Source organism: Cricetulus griseus, chromosome 6, assembly GCF_003668045.3.
Source record: "Cricetulus griseus strain 17A/GY chromosome 6, alternate assembly CriGri-PICRH-1.0, whole genome shotgun sequence".
Classification (NCBI taxonomy): domain Eukaryota; kingdom Metazoa; phylum Chordata; class Mammalia; order Rodentia; family Cricetidae; genus Cricetulus; species Cricetulus griseus.
In genome coordinates, this window is record NC_048599.1 from 73,881,776 (window position 1) to 73,904,036 (window position 22,261).

Sequence of the window (22,261 nt, forward strand, 5' to 3'; positions counted from 1 at the left end):
GTTCATAGTCTGCATGTAGGTTATATGTTAGGAGTGCATTTATCCTTTCCCGACTTGTTGCTAAAGATTAAATGAAATGCTCTGTTTCTAAAATTTCATCTTGAGTCCAAATTTTAATTTTTGAATGACTTTCCCTGTTACTGTCTTGAAAATCAGAACATTTCTCTGCCTCAGAAAAGTGTTTTCCAACTGGAAATTTATTTTTCAGGTCTTAAAACCTGCTAAATGTTTTTAGGAAGTACTTACTGAAACTTTTTGTAAGACATTTTTGGAACGAGATTGAACATTTATATAAATTTATTACCCTCTTTGATTTTTGAAACATGCATATTATATTTTAGGCTCAGAAGCCCTTTAATGGCCAGATAAGCCACAGGTACATCTAGAGAACCATTTAGAAGTGACAGACTAATTGTAATTTGAATGCTTTTAAGACCAATGTTAGTGATGTAAATATCAAATGTATCTCTGATGTTCAAATAGAACTCCAAAATTCTTTGCAATTTAATTGCATTAGAGTTAAACATTAGAAGTTTAGTCTTTTGTTTCACTTGTCTTTCAAGTAATGGAAAATAATTTCTCACATAGGCAGGGTGTTAATCTGTTGAACACTTAATTACAGATAGCATTTCATGTAATCTGAAGTTCTAAATGGTTCTCTGATTAAAGGTGGTTAAAGAATTAGGTTTCTAACATAATTATGGGCTGGCCACGACTTGTATAAAATGTATATTAAGGAGGAATTATAAAGTACTTTAATTTGAATGCTAGTGGCAATCAAGCATTATGGAAGTACTTTAAAAAGTTAACAGGTCATCTGGGAAATACTGACTTGAAGTATCAAAGGTATTTGCATGTGAATGTGGGTTGTGTTCCTCTATCCCACCTTGTAGCGCATTCTATGAAAGTTGAGTTCACTGATAGATAAAATATGTTTTAACGGCATGTAAAAAGTTATTTTACCTGTTATAAGTCAATATACAATTTTGAATGTTATATAGTTTCTTAACAGTTTAGGTAAAAAGGTCTGTTTTCATTCTGGTGCTTTTATTAATTTTGATAGTATGATGTTACTTACTATTGAAATGTAAGCTAGCGTGTACATTAGAATGTAAGCTCCATGAGAGCAGGTACCTTGTCTGTCTTCACTGCTGTATCTATTCCCAACGCCTCATGATAGTGCCTGGCACATAGTAGGCACTCAATAAATACTTGTTGAATGAATGAATGAATGAGTACTGGTGGAATACTCCATTAGCTCAACTCTTCTTTTAGCTAGATAACATGAGCAAATTTGCAAAAGACAACTCCCAGGACAGGTGAAACTTGAACGCAGAAGAAATGGCCTCTTAGGCCTAATAATGTGCTGACAAGCTGCCCACATGCTTCTTGACTTCAGATGAAAGTCTGCTTGAAGGCAAAACACATAATACTTGAAAGAAAAATCAAATGCCATTTTTGTCTTCTAGGTCGTGGAGGGCCCCCGAGACCCAACAGAGGGATGCCGCAAATGAACACTCAGCAAGTGAATTAATGTGATTCACAGGATTATGTTTAATCGCCAAAAACACACTGGCCAGTGTACCATAATATGTTACCAGAAGAGTTATTATCTATTTGTTCTCCCTTTCAGGAAACTTATTGTAAAGGGACTGTTCATCCCATAAAGACAGGACTACAATTGTCAGCTTTATATTACCTGGATATGGAAGGAAACAATTTTTACTCTGCATGTTCTGTCCTAAGCGTCATCTTGAGCCTTGCACACGATACTCAGATTCCTCACCCTTGCTTAGGAGTAAAACATATACTCATGGGGTGATAATATCTCCAGTTATTTGAAGTGGCTTGAAAAACAAAAAGCAAGTTTGACTTTTTTGATATTGGATAAAATCTACAATCAGCCCTAGAATTATTCAATGGTAATTGACAAAGTTAAAGCATTTCCCATGAAAGGAAGATGGAAGGAGTGGAGTGTGGTTTGGCAAAACAACTGCATTTCACAGCTTTTCCCGTTAAATTGGAGCACCGACTGATTAGAAGCATACCAAATTATGCATGGGTCCTTAATCACACAAGTGAGGCTGGCTACAGCCTTGACATAGCACTAGTCATCTGGCCAAACGACTGTGATTAAAAACACATGTAAATTGCTTTTTAGTAGTGGATATGGTATAAGACAAAGCCAAAATGCAAATTAGGCTTTGATTGGCTCTTCTGGAAAAATATGCAGCAAATATGGGGTATGATCTGGATGGGTTGCTTCTGTATTCAATGTGAACTATTTAGATACCTTTTGAACACTTAACAGTTTCTCTGAAACAGTGACTTACATGAGGATTGGTACTGTTTGTCACTCCTCACAATAATGTGCATTGTGGTCACTAATCCTTGGATCTTTCTGTATTGTTACCTAAATTGGTATAGGTACTGATGAAAATCTCTAATGGATGGATAATCATAACACTTTTGGTCACATGTTTTTCTTCTGCAGCCTGAAAATTCTTAAAAGGATATCAAATGCCTGCTGCTACCACCCTTAAAATTGCTATCTTTTGAAAAGCACCAGTATGTGTTTTAGATTGATTTCCCTGTTTTAGGGAAATGACAGACAGTAGTTTCAGTTCTGATGATACAAGCAAAACAATAAAACATGTTTCTAAAAGTTGTATCTTGAAACACTGGTGTTCCACACCTAGCAGCTAAAGTGATTCACCACATGCATTGTTGGTGTCACAGAATTGTGGTTATGTCTAGCAGCTGTTTGTGAAGGACTTTTACTTATCTTTTTGTCTGATTTAATCTTAATTGAATTCTCCTTTTCTTGTGGAGACATTTACATTCAAAGTGTTGATTCTTTGCCTTAGATGCATAGAGAGAGTATGCAGTTTGACGGAGATGGAAAGTTTAGCAGTGTTTAGGCGTATGTTCTGTGTTGGAATTTGTGCTAGCAGTTTGAGCACTAGTTCTGTGTGCCTATCAACTTAATGCTGCTTGTTTGTCCCATTCCATTTTACTTCATGGAGAATTAATTCCTTACGCTAAGCAAAGGCTACTAAGTTAATGTTTTTCTGTACAGAAAATTAATTTTACTTTTAGCCTTTAGCACATATTTTTTGTTCAAGCAGGTAATCAGCTACTCAAAACAACAAAATTATTCTCAGATATTCATTAGACAACTGGAGTTTTGCTGTTTTTGTTGCCTACTAAAAATGGTTAGGCTGTTGAACATTCCACATTCAAAAGTTTTGTAGGGTGGTGGATAATGGGGAAGCTTCAATGTTTATTTTAAAATAAATAAAATAAGTTCTCGACTTTTCTCATGTGTGGTTGTGGTACATCATATTGGAAGGGTTATCTGTTTACTTTTGTGAAGAGTATTTTGTCAGCACCTCCCCTTGTGTGCTTTAAATGACATCAGCCTGGGATGTACCACAACCATATGTTAGCTGCATTTTAGTGGGATGCATAAAATATTTGTGGTCGATTGGATAATCCCTAGATGATCTGTACTTTTGAAGTACTACAGGAAACTAAATTTGCTATATATGTAGAAAATAATTTCCTGATATTTAGAAGTCAGTATTAAAGTAAAATAAGTTCTTTAGTATTGAATTTGAGTTCTGAGGTGAATGTGGAGAATGTGTCCTGTTCCAGGCATCTACACATAGTGTAGGCCAATATATGTACAATGTGTAGTTTGATGGCATATTTTTTAAGAGTTGCTTATTCCTTTCAAGCATACCATATAATTAGGTGTTATTCTACCATTACAGGTTTAGTATGTAAAACTTTTTTTTTAATGTCTCAATTCAGACATTTTTTTTTGTTTTTAAAGGAATTCCTCACTGGACAGAACTACTAAAGTAGTTGCATTAAGACCTGACTTTGATACTCAGTATCTTGTGTAAGTTGCAATTGTCTAGATGCAGAAGACCATTGGTTTAGTCAAATACATATTTTAGCAGAGTGCAGGGAAATGATTGTCACACAGTGTAGTAAGAACATGCACAATCACTAGTATGTATATATGCTACATGTATAATGAACCCCCCTACCAAAAAAAAACTTTCTTAAAGGTAGCATGTGATTGGTTACTTTTTGGGTTAGGGCTATTTTATTACCAGGCCCTAAATATTCCTAAAAAAGATCTTTTGATCATTATATCTTGATATTAAAACACATGACCTTTCCAATGATTGTAGTAAATTAATTCTATAGTTCTTTTGTCTCCACATATGCCGTACATATATATGTACTCACACAATGCTATTGTATAGACTTCAAGGAGACATGAGAATGTATGCTTATTCTCAGGTTCATTCACTAAGGTGCTTAGCTGACAACCAATTTATAAGTGCAGAACATAGTTGAGCAGCTTTGTATGTGTGCCAGGCAATTGTATTTGTTATATTTTCAGTGGTACATCTAATTAAGGGAAATGGGTATAGATATGAGTGAATTCATGCCCTTCATTTCAACCTTAAGCTTTTGAATCTGTATTCCACTTAAGTTATTTAAGTACTCTTACTTAGTTTTATTGAGTATAAGTTATATTTATCAGTACTGCCCTTGAGCGTGTCCCCTTCATGGAGTTAATGGGATTGAAATCTAGAAAAATTAAATCAGGCTTTATAAATTTATAAAACATACTTGAAAAGACTAGAGAATGTTTTAAACTTCATTAGATTATATGACAACTTGATTGCTCATAGTCCTTGAGCAAAGTCTGAGTTGCATACATCCTAAGGAAAACTTAAATGCTCCTTGTGAGAAGAAAAGTCTCTGGGTCTGGTCTTTTAAACAGAAAGACTAGACGACTGTGTATTCTATCTTGATACTAGAAGTACTCTACATTAATAAGCTGCTTTGCAGCTTACCCAGTTTCCTGCAGCAGCCTTGGTCCTACACTACTAACATTGAAAGAAACAGTTTTTTCAGATGCACTTAAAGTCATGGTTTTTGCTATATTTATTTGAATTAATTTCCTGTACTATATTTAGGGAGACAACCTGAACTTTATTAGCACATTTGGTTATCCTTTGCCCAGGTATTATGACTAGTTAACCATTCAGTGGTGACAAAAGCCAGTCTGGGCACTGATGGAGTGGGTCAAATGTGTGTGGTAAGTGGCATGATTCAACTTGTGGTTAACGATAATATGTAACCTAGTCAGTGTGATCAGGAGAGACTTCATTTAAAGAGGTAATTGAACTAAGATACATGGATGAGGAATGGTAAACCGGATAAAAGAGAAGAGAAGCAGAGCACACGGTTCAGTGACTGCTGTTTGGTTTGTGTTAGCAAGATTTGGTTGGCTGGGGCAACTCGAAAGGGCAGTTTTCTTCCGTGTTTAGTTTCGTCTCTTAACATTTGGAAGCTACCGAAGATCTTAAAATGGTGTATGTATTGTTTGGGGTTGGGATAGCGGGCCATCCAATAAAACTGCCATTTAAAAGACCCTCACTGCAGTGTTGAGAACAAAAGTTTATGGGTCAGTGGAATCTAGAAGGTATATTTCATTCTTTGCAGCAAAAATTGGTGCATAAGATGGCAGTGGTGAAATGATATCAATCTCCCTGTCACCACTGAGTGTCCTTGGTTAATGGGCTTCATTTATGCTTACGAGGGTGACCTAAATCCACATGCACTGTTGGGTATCATCAGTTTTGTTACTCTGTGTAGAAATACCTAAGTCCCAAGCCACTCAAACTTAACACTCATACTAGTACTTGATACTAGGTCATTGAGATGGTTCAGCAGGTAAGGACACTTGTAGCCAAGCCTGACCCGAGTTTTGAATCCTGGCGTCCACGTGGTCGAAGGAGAGGATCGTCTTCAAATAATAATCCTCAGGTGTGTAGTGCCATGCCTGTACCCATCTTCTCAATAAACATAGTAAAGATTTTTGGTTGTCAAGTACTCTATGCCAACTGTTTTCGGTCCAACCACTGTATTATTATAGGGGGCATTTAATTGAATGTTGTCTTGGATGTCTTTATACAGACAGCCTTTAAGTAAAAACCACATGGTTCCACAGTTTAGCCATCTAGCGCTATAGTGACACTTTCCCCCCTTACCGTTTACATTCTATACCAGAAATATACAATATTTTATGGCAATTTCCCCCCTTGACATGGTGTTATAGATTCTCTAGTGACTAGGAGTCAAGCATATTTTTGTCACCCAAATTCCGGTGGGTTTTTTTTTTTCCTTTAAAATGCAAATCCTGTAACATTTACTCACTTGCTCACTTTTTAAGTCGGACATTCTCAAGGTTTCAAAATTTTGGGTATTGCTTACAGACGCAGCTCATTTATACAGTACTGGTAGTTTTATTTTCTTAAGCTAGGGCCGTTTGGTGATTATCAACAGGCTATTGGTACTTGGCTAAGGTTTTCTTTAGTGGATTGGGGAAGAAATTTAGTTTTGGGACATTAGAGCTTGTGTCCAAGGGTGTGGGATACACCAAGTTAAGGTATCCCGTGCCCAAAACAAGGCTGAATACTTTGTGGATGTGGTTGGACGAGCCTCCAGCAGTACTGCAGGGAAGATAATTTCGTAAAGCCCGGATGCTGGGTTTTCGGAACACTTCGCGTGATACGGACCTGAGAAGAACCTGCAAAGTACAGTGGCCACAGTCGTGGTCGTATACATCTACCCAGATCTCCCAGGCTGCTGCTTGTTGGAAGGTTCAGTGAGATGAATAAAGCATCTATTGGCCTAGTTTGTCATTAAAACTGGGGTTCTATAAAGACCAACTGTTCTCTCGTGTACCTAGGGTACAGTGGTCCCCTTTACAACTGGTGGGCCAGATGAGTTCGGATACTTGTGGCTAACAACAGCTGCGAAGCGCTCGTTATCCAGTTATTTCCGCCCGCCATAACCAGGCTGTTCGGTCAGATGTAAGTAGTACACAGCATGGCGACCGGAAGCTGGTGCGCAGCCGCCGTAGTTACCCGCGTTACGGAGCTTACGTCGAATACTATGTCATCACCAAGCGTCGAAGCAAAGGAAGGTCCCATTCTGTTCCGATAGCGGGTGTGTCGTCCCCACCCACCTTTTGAGCGCTTGCGCACGTGCTGGCGCAGTGTAAGTGTCTACACGTGTTGACTGCTCCAGGCGTGCTCAGCTGACTGTCGGCATTTTCTCCGCAAAAGCGTAGGTATCGGGAGAAGCTCGGCGCCTTCACGTGCTTCCGTTGTGCGGCTGGCTGGGGCCGGGTGGACTCCGATCGCAGGTACTCTGTAGAAAGGCTGGGTCGGATGTCTAGGTGGGCGTCGGTGTCCTTTCCGGGCCTGCGGGGCTGGCTGGAGGACGAAAGCCCCAGTCCGGGCTAATGCCGGGATCTTCGAACTGCCTATCTTCGTGACGCCCAGCAGACAGACTCTCCCGGTCTCGGATACGCAGACACTCTCGGGGCCTGTTTCTTGAGCACTTTCGGGGTGCGTGGCTCTTTCCCACACGCAGGGATACCTCTAACTGGGAGAATGGAGAGTGGGTGGGTGTCAAAACCGCTTTCCGAAAAGCTTGCTTAGTTCCTGGTAGCAGTGGTAGGCTTTGAACTAGGGCGGGTTAATCCCGAAGGCTCCTAAGTACTGCGGCATGCCCATTGATTGATACTATATCCAGCTGAGTCTCATTCAGGGTATTAGACAGTGCCTGCCTGGCACAGGATACTTGCTATGTGTACGGAATGGGTACATCAGCGATTCATCTAGCTCAGAGGTTCTCAACCTTACTAATGCTGTAGTCCTTTAACACAGCCCTCAGGTTGTGGTGTCCATCAGCCATAAAATTATTTTCATTGCCACTTCATAACTGTAATTTTGCTACTCTTATGAATCGTAATGTATTTGATATTTCCGATGCTCATAGTCGACCCCTGTGAAAAAGTCTTCAACCTTGGGGGGTCATGACTTTCAGGTTGAGAATCAATTATCTAGCTGGTCCGTGATGGTCTATGCCTTTAATTCCAGGCAGAGAGGCAGGAGGATCTCTGAGGCCACCTGGTCCACAGAATTCCAGGACTACACAATGAAGGCCTGCCTCATAAAAACCAAACAACAAATAAAACATTTAAAAAAAAAACAAAACAAAAACTAGCAACAAAAAAGAAAGAAAACAATTCATCTTTTTTTGTAATTTTTTTTATTAGCTCAAATTAGGAACAAGCTTGCTTCACATGTCAATCCCTTCTCCCTCTCCCTTCCCTGTCCCCAACTCCCCAGGCTGGGTAGGGTCCTCATCATCCTGGGGCCGGGCCTAGGCCCTGCCCCATGTGTCCAGGCCGAGAGGTGGGATGGGCTCTCAAAGTCCCTTCTTATACCAGGGAAAAATACTAATCCACTATCAGGCCCCCCTAGAGTGCAGAGGCCTCCTCATTGACATCCATGTTCAGGGGTCTGGATCAGTCCCGTGCTGGCCTCCCAGACAGCAGTCTGGGGTCGATGTGCTCCCCCTTGTTCAGGCCAGCTGTTTCTGTGGGTTTCACCAGCCTATTACCAACCCCTTTGATCTTCTTTCCTCCTCCTCTGCAACTAGGTTCCAGAGTTCAGTTCAGAGCATATATTGCTTGTGGATATTGTGAGGGGTGATGTTTCTCTGATTTCTTTCTCATTGCATTTATCATCTGTATATAGTAGGGCTACTGATTTTTTTTGAGTTAATTTTGTATCCTGCTACTTTGCTGAAGGTGTTTGTCAGCTGTAGGAGTTCCCTAATAGAGTTTTTCGGGTCACTTATGTACATGATCATATCATCTGCAAATAGTGAAAGTTTGACTTCTTTCTGATTTGTATCCTCTTGATCTAGCTCTAGCTAGAACTTCAAGTACAATATTGAAGAGATATGGAGAGAGTGGACAGCCTTGTCTTGTTCCTGATTTTAGAGGAATTGCTTTGAGTTTCTCTCCATTTAGTTTAATGTTAGCTGTTGGTTTGGTGTATATTGCTTTTATCATGTTTGGATATATTCCTGTTATTCCTGTTCTCTCCAAGATCTTTATCATGAAGTGATGTTGGATTTTGTCAAAGGCTTTTTCAGCATCTAGTGAAATGATCATGTGGTTTTTCTTTTTCAGTTTGTTTATATGGTGGATTACATTGATAGATTTTCATATGTTGAACCATCCTTGCATCCCTGGGATGAAGCCTACTTGATCATAGTGGATGATTTTTCTGATGTGTTCTTGGATTTGATTCGCCAATATTCTGTTGAGTATTTTTGCATCGATGTTCATGAGGCATATTGGTCTGTAGTTCTCTCTTTTAGTTGTATCTTTGTGTGGGTTGGGTATCAAAGTGATTGTAGCCTCGTAAAAAGAGTTTGGCAATGTCCCTTCTGCTTCTATTGTGTGGAACAATTTGAGGAGTACTGGTTTTGAATTTCTGGTAGAATTTCTTGTTTGAATTTCTGGTAGAATTCTGCATTGAAGCCAACTGACCCTGGGCTTTTTTTGGTTGGGAGGCTTTTGATGACTGCTTCTATTTCATTAGGAGTTATAGGTCGATTTAAACTGCTTATCTGTTCTTGGCTTAATTTTGGTAAGTGATATCTATCCAGAAAGTTGTCCATTTCCTTTAGATTTTTGAATTTTGTAGAGTACAGGTTTTCAAAGTATGACCTGATGATTCTCTGGATTTCCTCAGTGTCTGTTGTTATATCCCCCTTTTCTTTTCTGATTTTGTTAATTAGCTCTCTGCCTTTTGGTTAGTTTTGATAGAGGTTTGTCTATCTTGTTGATCTTCTCAAAGAACCAACTCTTTGTTTCATTGATTCTTTATAATGTTTTCCTAGTTTCTACTTTATTGATTTCGGCCCTCAGTTTGATTATTTCCTGGCTTTTACTCCTCCGTGGTGAGTTTGCTTTTTGCTCTAAAGCTTTCAGTTCTGTCAATTCTCTCGTGTGACTATTCTACAGTTTCTTCATGTGGGCACTTAGTGCTATGAACTTTACTCTTAGCACTGCTTTCAGAGTGTTAATTTCTTTTTTTATTTCTTCCTCAACCCAGGAATGGTGCAATTGAGTGTTACTCAATTTCCAGGAGTTTGTAGGTTTTCTGCAGTTTGTATTACTGTTGAATTCTAACTTTAAAGCATGGTGATCTGATAAGATACAGGGGGTTATTTCAGTTCTTTTGTATCTGTGGAGGTTTGCTTTGTTGCCAACTATGTGGTCAGTTTTAGAAAAGGTTCCATGTGGCGCTGAGAAGAAGGTATATTCTTTTGTGTTTGGATGGAATGTTCTATAGATATCTGTTAAACCCAGTTGGGTCATAACTTTTGTTAGATCCTTTGTTTCTTTGTTAAGTTTCTGCCTGGTGGTCCTGTCTAGTGGTGAAAGCGGGGTGTTGAAGTCTCCTACTGTAAGTGTGTGTGGTTTGAGCTTATTAATGTTTCTTTTACAAATGTGGATGCCTTAGTATTTGGGGCATAGATGTTTAGGATTGAGACTTCATCTCTATGGACTTTTCCTGTGATGAGTATGAAATGCCCTTCTTCATCTCTTTTGATTGATTTTAGTTTGAAGTCTAATTTGTTAGATATTAGCAGCTTGTTTCTTGGGCCCATTTGATTGGAAAATCTTTTCCCAACCCTTTACTCTGAGGTAACACCTGTCTTTGAATTTGAGGTGTGTTTCTTGTATACAGCAGAAGGATGGATTCTGTCTTCGTATCCATTCTGTTAGCCTGTATCTTTTTATAGGCAGGTTAAGACCATTGACATTGAGGGATATTAATGTACATTGATTGTTGGTTCTTTTTGTTTTGGATTTATTGTTGGTGGTGTCATTGTGTGTGGATTTCACCCTCCTGTTTCTTTTCTTGTATGGTAAAATTGGATTATCTATTGCCTATGTTTTTGTGAGTGTAGTTATCTTCATTGGGTTGGAGTTTTCCTTCCAGAACTCTCTGTAGTACTGGATTTGTGGATATGTATTGATTTTGTCAAGGAATATCTTGTTTTCTCCATCTATTGTGATTGAAAGTTTTGCTGGGTACAGTAGTCTGGGTTGGCATCCATGCTCCCTTAGGGTTTGTAGGATATCTATCCGGGACCTTCTTGCTTTCAAAGCTTCCATTGAGAAGTCTGGAGTGATTCTGATAGCTCTGCCTTTATATGTTACTTGGCCTTTTTTCCTTTGCTGCTCTTAATATTTTCTCTTTATTCTGTAGGTTTGGTATTTTGATTATTATGTGTCGAGGGAACTTCCTTTTGTGGTCCAGTCTGGTGTTTTGTAAGCTTCTTGTACTTTCATAGGCATATCCTTCTGTAGGTTGGGGAAGTTTTCTTCTCTGATTTTATTGAATATGTTTTCTTGTACCTTTGAGCTGTATTTCTTCACCTTCTTCTATACCTGTTATTCTTAGGTTCGACCTTTTCATGGTGTCCCATATTTCCTGGATATTTTGTGTTAGGGATTTGTTGGACTTGAGATTTTCTTTGGTCGATGACTATATATCCTCTAGAGAGTCTTAAACAACTGAGATTCTTCTTCCATTTCTTGAATTCTATTGGTTATACTCACATCTTTAGTTCCTGATCGTTTTTCCAGCCTTTCTATTTCCAGCATTGCTTCATTCTGTGTTTTCTTTATTGTTTCTATTTCAGCTTTCATGCCTTGAACTGTTTTGAGTGCTTCCTTCACTTGTTTGGTTGTTTTTTTCTTGGCTTTCTTTAGATTCTTTAAGAGATTTCTTTATTCTTGAATTTTTTGGTTTGTCTTTTCCTTCAATTCATGTAATTTTTTGCTTGTTTTTTCTTCTATTTCCTTAAGGGATTTTATTGTTTCCTCTTAAAGGTCCTCATCTTCCTAAGATAATTTTTGAGGTCCGTCTCTTCTTCATCCTCTGTGTTGGGCTTTTCAGATCTTGCTGGTGTGGAGTCCCTAGATTCTGGTGGTGTCATATCGGTCTTTCTGTTGTTGAGTGTGTTCTTATTCAGTCTTCTCCCCATGTCTTCTTCCAGTGGGTGCAAGTGGGTCTCTGTATCTCCTCTTGTCACCTGGTGGTGTGTGTGGGCCAAGACTTCAATGTCTGCAGCTCTGGATGGTCTTGCCTCTCCTGGTAGTGTCCTCACTCGGTAAGGGTCAGGCCGGTGGAAAGGGGAAGGAAGAGTGAGGTGTTTCCAGATTCAGGGAGCCTGGGAGGGTCCACTCTAAGCAGGCGCAGGCCCAGAGAGATCCGGGGTGAATGGGAAGTTGGTTAGGAATAGGACAGGAGCAGAGGGTACACTCACCTAGGTAGGGATCAGGCCGGCGGAGGAGGGGGAAGGAACACAATTCATCTTTTTTTTTTTTTTTTTTTTTTTTCTATTTCCAGCAGTGCCAACTTCATCTATTAGGCCTTTCTTGATGACAATAATCTTAGACCATTATCAGATTTCCTACTCTAGCTATCACTTTTACATCTAATTTGGTTCTGTGTAGTTCTGCCTCATTTCTTTTTAAAAATACTCTTAGAATTAAAGTTTGTAGTCAAGGGCCTTACCTGGTAATGGTAGAGTTCTGGTAAAGGACTCCCCTACAAGAACAAATGCTAGACTCTAAAAATTAGGTACCCATTATGTGTCTGGCAACATAGAGCTTACAAACTGAACTGAAAAGGAAAGGGCTCAAGTGGAGTCAGGTGGGAAGAGTGTGAAGCCCTACTGCCTTGGGAAACTTGATTTCTTTCTACTTCCTAGCCCTTTTAAACAGGAGCCATTTATTGTGGTAGTGGTTTATATTAAGACCTGCTAAAGCCTGTGTTTAGGGAAGGAGGTTATGTTCAGAATGAATCACACCCTGCCACTCTGATACTGTGGGATTGTAGCTGATTTTCTTTGATGTATTTGTTCTGGGTAATCAGATAGCTTTTGTGTTTTATTTTGAGGATGCTGGAGAAATTGAGTCTAGGGCTTTCCACAGCTAGGCAAATTCTGTACCATTGGTACCACTCACTGTACACTCGGCTCAAATGGTACTTTTTGAAGTTGCTTGTACACAGAGCCTTTAGTGTGGCTTCTCACCCAAGGAAACACATTACATCATAGAAAAATGTTTTCTCTCATTTCATAAGGAACATGTGAATTTTAATTTTGTTGACTGTTTCTGTCTAGCCTTGGCTATCCTGAAACTCACTCTGTAGACTGGGCTGGTCTTGAACTCACAGAATCCAGGGTTTGGTTTAGTTTTAGTTTAGTTGTGGTTTTTTGTTTTGTTTTGTTTTGTTTTGTTTTTTGTTTTTGAGACAGGGTTTCTCTGTGTAGCCCTGGCTGTCCTGGAACTCTGTAGACCAGGCTGGCCTCAAACTCACAGAGATCTGCCTGCCTCTACCTCCCAATTGCTGGGATTAAAGTTGCACGCCACTACCTCCTGGTAGTTCTTTCCTTTTACAATGTGGGTTCTGGGGATCAAATTCAGGTCATCAGACTTGGCAACAAGCACCTTTCCCTGCTGAGCCATTTTGCCACATATACGAATTTTTTATGTTTTAAATACATCCCAACCAAGTTTCCCTTCCCTCCCCTCTTCCCAGTTCCTCCTCAGTATTCCCACCCCTCCCCTCATCCACTCCTCTTCCATTGTTTCTCTTCAAATACAGTTGGGCATCCTGTGGATGTCAGCCAGCCATGGTATATCAATTGCAGTGAGACTAGGCACTTCTTCTATTAAGGCTAGAGGAGGCAATCTGGTAGGAGGAATAGGTCCCAAAAGCAGGCAACAGAGTCAGAGCCAGCCCCTGCTCTCACTAGTAGGAGAGTCCCATAAGAAGACAAGATACACAATTGTAACATACATGCAAAGGGCCTAAGTCGATACAGTGCAGGCTCCCTGGTTGGTGGTTCAGTCTTCTGTGAACCCCTGTGAGCTCAGGTTAGTTGGTTCTGTGGGTTTTCTTGTGATGTTCTTGACACCTCCTACAGTCCTTTCTCCCCTTCTTTCACACGATTCTTTGAGCTCTGCCTAGTGTTTTATCTGGGTGAAACCTCTCTGATGGCAGTTGGGCCAGGCACCAATCAGTTTTAGCTAGTCCACGAATGTGAATTTTAAATAAACCAAACCATAAAAGACAAAACATCAAAATAAAAAATAACTATTTAGAAATTATATTTTGGGCTATTTTCCCCTAGTTTATTTATTTATTTATTAATTAAATAAATGGTATTTATAGGACTGGGAATGCTTCTCAAATGGTAGAATGCTTGCTTTCCTAGCATGCATGAGGCCCTAGGTTTGATTCCCAGGATAGCATAAAAATGTGTGGTGATGAACACCTGTACTTTAAGCAGTTGCCTGTATTCCTAGTACTTGGGAAGTAGAGACAGGAGGATCGGAAGTTTAGGGTCGGCTTGGGTTATATATTGGATTTAAGATAAGTCTGGAATACATCACACGGTTAAAAAACAAAACCCAGTAGAATAAAATAGTATATTATACTTTATCTTTCAACTATTATGGGTCTTTAGAGATACCATTTTATACTTTAGTCATTCTTGGTTTTATTTATTTTATTTAGCATGTATCCTGATTCTCTCTTTTTCTTTCTTTTTATTTTTCTTTGAGACAGGGTCTCTTTATGCAGTCCCACTTGTCATGGAACTTAATATGTAAACAAAGCTGGCCTCTAGCTCACAGAGATCAGCCTGCTTCTGCCTCCCCTAATTTTTCTTAAACTCCTTGGTGATATAAAATACACTTCTCTGCTGACCTCCCATGCTTAAGAATACTTTGTCTCTCAAGCCTTAATTTCCTGATTATAAAACTGAGCTGCTTGAAGATTAAGATTGTAATTAAGATAACAAACCTGCCTAGCACAACCCCCATAGAAGGCAGCTAGCTGTTTCCACTTACTCCGATGTGGTATTTACTTCATCTGCACCTCCTTTCTGTTTTAGTGACAGTCTTTCACCATGAACCGGAAAAAGGTAGATAACCGAATTCGGATTCTCATTGAGAATGGCGTAGCTGAGCGGCAAAGGTCTCTTTTTGTTGTAGTTGGGGATCGAGGCAAAGATCAGGTAAGATCTGGTAAATGCTTTGTGTCCTGTCCTGAAGTTGGCAGGTAACCTAGGCCTTTTGAGGTTTCAGTATGCGGTGACATTAGGACCCCTTTGATGATAATGTGCCTAGTGGGAACATTTGGTCAGTACCTGGAAATGGTAAGTTTTTATATTTAGATTTATGTTTAGAATGTTGAAATGATGGATTGGCCTCAAGGTTAAGCATATGTGGCCTAGCTTCAGGTTCCTGTCTGGTTATTTCTTTCCTTGTGACCTTGGGTGCTTTCCTTGGCAGGTTAGATCTGTTTCAAATGTCTTTGGGTCTATGCGGCTGTGGTGTCTTTGACACTGAGGTTCTGTGATTTTTCTTTCTTGGCAGGTGGTTATTCTTCATCATATGTTGTCCAAAGCAACTGTGAAAGCTCGGCCCTCAGTTCTGTGGTGTTATAAGAAAGAGCTGGGGTTTAGCAGGTAAGTTTGGCTCTTAGATGTCACATCCGACTTTGAATTCCTACTTTTTAGTTAAATGCCAGGAGAAAATCCCTTGACAAAGTCTGAAGATTACTTCTGTTGTTAGGCCAGTATTTGCCCTCAGCACAGGAGCCTTTGTGCTTCCCAGCTACCCCTTTCCTGTCTGGCTTCTGTTTCAAGATCATAATGACACTGTCCTCATAGACATACTTAGAAATTTGATGCCTAAGATAACAATACTTTTCCCTTTCTCCTCTTCAGAGAGCTTCTTGCACCAATTCACTATTTATTAGATGATTGGTTATTTTTTACTACCCCCACCCTCCTTTTTTTTTTTTTTTTTTTTTTTTTTTTTTTTTTTTTGTGGTGCTGGGTATTGACCATGGGACTTCACATGCTTGGTGAGTGCTTTACCACTGAGTTGCATGTCCATACTCCTCTGGTCTTCTGAGGCTGTAATTAGTTAACAGTTCTTGCTGTGCAACCATGAAAACTGTAGTTCAGATCCCAGCAGCTACATCACAAGCTAGGCTTCCTGCAGATGTCTGCAGTTCAGCTCCAAGGAGTTCAGTGCTGTCTGAGCTCCATCCATGCATGCCTGTGTGCATGTACTCACACAGGCACAGGTACAGACACACATACAAAGAAATAAATCTTTAAAGAAAACTGGCAGGGGACCTCCCCAAACATGTGGGTAACTAAGGACTGCTTGAAAATAGAAAGGATAATTTGGGGCCCAAGGGGCTAAGTTTTCAGTTCTGCTTAGGAGTAAGTAATCTGGAGCCAGCGTGCATCTGTTTCTTGTCTTGATCATCCCTCATCTCTGAAAATCTGTTCTGTGCTTCCCCTTGGTGAACTAGCTCTCTCTCTCTCTCTCTCTCTCTCTCTCTCTCTCTCTCTCTCTGTCTCTGTCTCTGTCTCTCTGTCTTTCTCTCACGAAGAAACATGTATTGAGTTTTATATCTAAGACCAATTGTATGGAAGTCAGGCTTTCTCCCAAAATTCTTGTGGAAAGATGCTCCCAAATAGGGCATCACATAGTGATATGCTAGTCATGTGTAGAAACCTGGCAGTTCTCCTGTAACTCTGAAGGAGTTTGAGATGGAGTGGGCAGTACGCCTGGGCAGAAGGTCCATTCTGTAGTCACCTTTGAGGTACCTTCTTGAGTGGCTCCCATGCCTACCCCCTGAGGTCATCACATTCCCTACCCTAGCTACCAAGTACATACGATTATCTTGATGGGCCTTATCTAGCTTGTTAGCCTCAGCTGTGCTCAGCTCTGTTCACTCTTCGGTCCTAGCTCTGCCTCTGACTTCCATACTGTGTCATGTCTCCCTGTTGGGTCCTATGCTGAGACTGCCATTTCCATCCCCTGACATCAGCTGCTGAGATCTCTTGTTTCTCCTGTGTCTACCTCCTTGAAGCTTTCTCCAGCTCTTAATCAGACTTTCCTCAGTGGTCTGCAGTGTGATTTGATGGCCTTTTTCTCCTGTCTAGGCAATAAACTTGTTTTGTTAGGTGTTTTCTCTCACTAGCTTTCTATTTTCTCTTTTAAAATCATGCGGTGGGTGGGGGGTGAGGGGAGAGGGAGTGTGTGGGCATGCAGTGCCACAGCACAGTGTGGAGGTCAGGTGACTCCTACAGGAGTTGGTTCTCTCTACCTCTTCCAGCCACCTTCAGTCTTGATTTTCACAACACCTTGAAAGAAAACAGCTTAAGGAAGACGCCAGAAGCCACAGTGGTGACCACCTTGTCTGTGGGCCTCAGTTTACATGGCAAGTAGAGGCCCACAAAGCAGTTCTAGCTGTTAAGTTTAAAAACAGTGGTTCAGTTTTCTTCAGCTGGGCTGAGGAAATAAGCTCAATTGGTAAAGGGTTTGCCTTGTAAGCATGAGGACCTGAGTTTGATTCCACAGAACCCATTTACAATATAAAAAAGCCAGGCTTTATGGTATACTTGTAATCCCTGTGCTGAGGAAAGTAGACACAGGTGGATATCTGGTGCTGAATGGCCAGCCTAACTTACTAAATTAGTTCCAGGACAGCGAGAGATGCTCTATAAAATTGTCAGCTAAAGGCCACCACCATTCTGAAAGGCTTTTGGATTGTCTTATAAAGAACTACTGGGGATTGGAGAGATGGTTTAGTGGTTGAAAGAACTAGCTGCTTTTGCAGAGAACTCAGGCTCAATTCCCAGGACACACATGGCACATTACATACTCGGTGAACAGATAAACAAGTAGGGAAAACACCCTTATACATACCTCACACCACTGAACAGTAGTGGTGCATGCCTTTAATCCCAGCACTTGGGAGACAGAGACATGTGATCTCTGTGAGTTCAAAGCCAGCCTTGTCTACAGAATAAGTTCTAGGACAGGCTCCAAAGCTACAGAGAAATCTGTCTTGAAAATCCAGATAGATAGATAGGTAGGTAGATAGATAGATCTTGAAAAAAAATAAAAGAATAATTTCTCGGATGTCTAGGTCCTATTTCATCCCTTCTGTTGTTTTCTTAGAGGAACACTGCTCTTGAAATGTGACCCATACTTTGGACAAAGAAGTGAAGGATTTGTCTAGAAAACATGAGTATAGTAACCTGCTAGCATCCCATCTTTCCCAGGCCCTTTAGGGGAGCAGCACAGTTAGTGGAAACATTGGTTTCAAACTTAAGGTAATGAGGTATCTAGATTTCATTTTAAGTTTTCAGTTGTGGTCAAATATTAGGCTTCGCTGTTCCTGTTATCCCTTTTACAGCAAATGGTGGAATAGTTCATACATACTCCAAAGTGTGTGTTCACATGCCTGTGTGCGTTTGCATGTGTGTGTTATGCATGTCCGTGCGTGCGTGCGTGCGTGCGTGCGTGCGTGCGTGCGTGCGTGCGTGCGTGCGTGCGTGCGTAGGTAGGTCAAAGGACAGCTTTGTTGAGTTGGTTCTCTATCTTTACCTGGGTTGTAGGAATTGGTTGGATTCAGTCAGGTTGTCAGGCTTGCTTGGCAATCACCCACTGAGCTATGTTGTCAGCCTGCAAAGGCTGTCTTATCCACAACAACCCAGTGCCCCTCCACTTTCCTTCCTCTTTAAAGTGGGTCTGAGAGGGTCACTGAGCTTCTCTTGCCTTTTCTGCTCCTGCTTAATTGCCTCTCTTGGCATGGTGATACTACAGTCACCGGAAGAAGAGAATGCGGCAGCTCCAGAAGAAAATAAAGAGTGGGACCTTGAACATAAAGCAAGATGACCCCTTTGAGCTCTTCGTAGCAGCCACAAACATCCGCTATTGCTACTACAATGAAACCCACAAGATCCTGGGGAATACCTTCGGCATGTGTGTTCTCCAGGTGGGTGACTTCTTCCAGCCTGACACTTCATGGGGGCTGGATAGTGGCTTAGGCTGCTTGCTTCCCCACTGAGAGCAGGGGTCCAGTAAGGAGAGAAGGTTCACATGTAAACACCCCCACCCCTAAACATTGCTGGAAAGACTTGGCCACTTTTAAAAAGGAAAACTGGTTACTTGCCCTATATAAACAGCATGTACTTGACTAGAGGTAGCAGAAAGTAGAGTGCTGCTCCATCATAGGTGTTTCCTACCCACTGTGGCTGATAACACTAAGTCCTGGGCCAGTGGTGCATGTCCTTGGAGAAGGCAGAAGAACTGTGAGTTTGAGACCAGCCTGGCCTTCATTGTGTGGTCCCGTCTCATAAAAGGAAATATACTGCAATCCAGCAGTGTGGGTTTGGAGTTACCTAGAATCCAGGTCCTTGCTGGAACTAAGACTCCTAGCCTGGTCCGGGTTACACGGCCCTGGCCCTTCACATCCACTCAAACCTACTTCCAAGTCACTTAAGTCCCCACTCCCATTCTGGCCCATAAGAACCACATACTTTGCCTTAGCGCAGCTTGATGAAGTTCTCCCTGGTATTTGTTTTCTTGCCAGATGAGTTAATCAAACACCTTTCTTAGTTCAGGTAGTTGTTATATGGTATTTGACTATATTTGATAGCTGTGATACTCAAACTTTTATTCCCTACCCCTATGACAAAATGTCTATGAACAAATCCATGCATTTATTCACATATGTACTATGACCATAATTATGTAAATTTGAAAACAGCTCACAAAATGTAAGTTAAAAATGAGAATGGGAACGCAAGAATAGGAATTCTTAGGTTTTTTTCCCCCTGCATTTCTAGTGAGTTGTGTCCAGCACAGCTGGCTTCTAGCCCACCTGGGAAGCTTGAAAGTTCTCAGCTCAGTGGTTCTAAACCAGCTCTTACCAGTCACTGGGATATAAGTTCCTTTGGGCAGTAGTGCCCCCATGTGGTACAGTTTAGTTTTGTCATTTTGTCTATAAATTGTTCAGAAAAGGAAAGTAAGATGCTTCTGAAATTAGATGTGAATTCATGAAGTTTGGAAGACTTGCTTCCAAATGGTTTATTACATTATAATACCCCATCTTCCTGAACCCCAGGGATGGGCGTCCCCTGTGGTACCATTTGTTTGCTGGTGGGTAGGCTTGAGAGGTGAGGTTTTGAGCTTGTGTTCTGAAGCCCTCAATGTTGTACCACTGTCCCTTAGTTGGGCAGCCAGGAGGTACTATTTGTGTCACTAGTCCTCTCTAAGGTCTCTGATTCCTTCTAGGATTTTGAAGCATTAACTCCAAACTTGCTGGCCAGAACTGTAGAAACAGTAGAAGGTGGTGGACTGGTGGTCATCCTTTTGCGGACCATGAACTCGCTTAAGCAGCTGTACACAATGACCATGGTAAGAGTGCATCCTGACTTAATCCAAAGCACTGTGCTTTTGCTGTAGTGTGTGGGCATCTTCAGTGAGTGGTCTGCACAGCAGCCATGACAGCCATATCACCATCACTACAGGCGCAATTCCACACTGGTGAGATTGAGATGCAGTGTAGCCTTTTATTTGTTTTTGTTTTGTGTTACAGGGTCTCACTTGCCAGCCAGGACTGGTCTTGAACCCTTAATCCTCTTTTCGAGAAAGCGTGCGTGTGTGTGTGTGTGTGTGTGTGTGTGTGTGTGTGTGTGTGTGTGTGTGTGTGTGTGTGTCCCGCTGGAGTTGTTGTAGTGTGTACTACCATGGGCCTGGGCCTAAATTTGTGTCTCTCATAGAGGGACTGTGTGCAGATTTCCTCACCGGCACTCATGTTATGAGGGAAAGCAAAAGCTAGTTCTAATTCAGTCTGGCAAGAATTTCAACTATGGGGAGAGGTAGTGGGCCTGTCTTGCTGGGTCAGTGTCCTAAGAGCCAAGTTTAAAGTTATCTCCAGGGCCCAGTGGCTCTGCAGTGATGCTACAGTTGGTCCTGGCATGTTTTTCTGGTGACATGGACTTTCTTCAGATTTTGAGACTGTGTTCAGTCACTCACACACCCACCATCAGTTGCCACTAAAGCCCCTCTGATACCTTCAGACATGCCTGGCACTTCTACCCCAAGACCTTTGCACTTATTGTTCCTTCAGGAGCATGCTTCACTTGAATACCTTCAAGAGAATAACATTTAACTCTTCTTTCCTTCTCCAAGTGATGGGGTTACAGGTGTGAGCCACTGTGACAGACCACCATAGCCTTTTTAGACTAGGCAGCTCACCTGTCACTCCTTCATCTGCATTGTTGTCTTAATCACCGTTTTATTGCTGTGAGGAGATGCCATGACCAGGGCAACTCTTAAAGCATTTAATTGGGGGCTTGCTCACAGTTTCGGACGTTAGTACATTATCACAGCAGAGAGCATGCTTGCATGGTGCTGGAGAAGTAGCTAAGAGCTTACATTCTGATCTGTAGGCAGATGGGTGGGGGCTGGGCCTGGTGTGCTCCTTTGAAACCTCAAAGCCCACCCCTAGTGACATGCTTCTTCCAAAAAGGCCACACCTCCTAATTCTTTTCAAATAGTGTCACTGCCTAATGACAAATATTCTTGTCAGGGTTACTGTTGCTGTGGTGAAATGCCATGACCAAAAACAAGTCGGGGAGGAAAGGGTTTATTTGGCTTACACTTCCTTATCACTGTGGTTCATCAAAGGAAGTCAGGTCAGGAACTCAAAATAGGACAGAAATCTGGAGATAGGAGCTGATGCAGAGGAGTGCTGCTTGCTGGCTTGCTCCACATGGCTTGTTCAGATATTTGTGAGTGAATGAATGGATGACTCTGTGCCCACATTAGTTTATGTATTCACCCCATTTCTTGTACTTGCTGCCTGCTCATCCTTTCTGCTTCTCTGAAAGCCTGTCACTGACTACCTTAAGTATGTGGGTCTCCTTATTTGTTGTCATCACAACAAATGTTTCATTTTAACACTTATTTGTCTTTAGCTGTTAGGATATATGCTCCATGACAACAAAGTTCTTGTTAGTTTACAGTGCACACTTGATGCATACAGCACACTAGTTGGCTGTACACTAGTACATTTAGCTGAGTTGTGGTGCTGGATGAACTGTGGAAAACCTCAGTGATAGGTGAGGGGCAGTGCATGGGATTGAGGCCTTGCCTGTGGTGCCTGAGGCAGCACAGCAGGGAAGAGTTGGTTTCATTCTACACAGGTTGGTGGTGTTGCCTAGGGTAGCATTTCTTGTTGCTATTAGATTTTGTCAATGGATGTTGTTTTGCTTTCTTAGGATGTACATTCCAGGTACAGGACGGAGGCCCATCAGGACGTGGTGGGAAGATTTAATGAGAGGTAGGTCTACAGGTCAGTTCCTACAGTTGCTGGGGATCAGAACGGGAGAAATTTTCTATCTTGGACAAGTTTGCTCTCGTATCAGAGGGGTGTGAGACAGGTTTTCATTGTGT

At 41.3% G+C, this 22,261-nt stretch overlaps 2 protein-coding genes across 5 annotated transcripts in view; both read left to right on the forward strand.

Annotated features, from left to right (window-relative positions):
• Window positions 1–3,323, forward strand: part of Caprin1 (cell cycle associated protein 1) — a 34,206-nt gene extending 30,883 nt beyond the window's left edge. For both annotated transcript variants that reach the window (XM_027422359.2, XM_035446050.1), the window contains exon 19: window positions 1,470–3,323. In XM_027422359.2, the coding sequence (XP_027278160.1) occupies window positions 1,470–1,534 (65 nt within the window). In that variant the 3' untranslated portion in view covers window positions 1,535–3,323. The remainder of the gene's footprint in view (window positions 1–1,469) is intronic.
• A 3,662-nt stretch (window positions 3,324–6,985) lies between these two features.
• Nat10 (N-acetyltransferase 10) overlaps window positions 6,986–22,261 on the forward strand; it is a 44,781-nt gene continuing 29,505 nt past the window's right edge. The window contains exons 1-6 of one of the 3 annotated variants that reach the window (XM_027422355.2): window positions 6,986–7,092; window positions 14,881–15,003; window positions 15,365–15,456; window positions 18,623–18,794; window positions 20,096–20,218; window positions 22,087–22,148. In XM_027422355.2, the coding sequence (XP_027278156.1) occupies window positions 14,896–15,003; window positions 15,365–15,456; window positions 18,623–18,794; window positions 20,096–20,218; window positions 22,087–22,148 (557 nt within the window). In that variant the 5' untranslated portion in view covers window positions 6,986–7,092; window positions 14,881–14,895. Of the gene's footprint in view, window positions 7,162–7,204; window positions 7,446–14,880; window positions 15,004–15,364; window positions 15,457–18,622; window positions 18,795–20,095; window positions 20,219–22,086; window positions 22,149–22,261 lie in introns of those variants that run through there. The other 2 variants (XM_027422354.2, XM_027422356.2) reach the window with 2 other exon arrangements.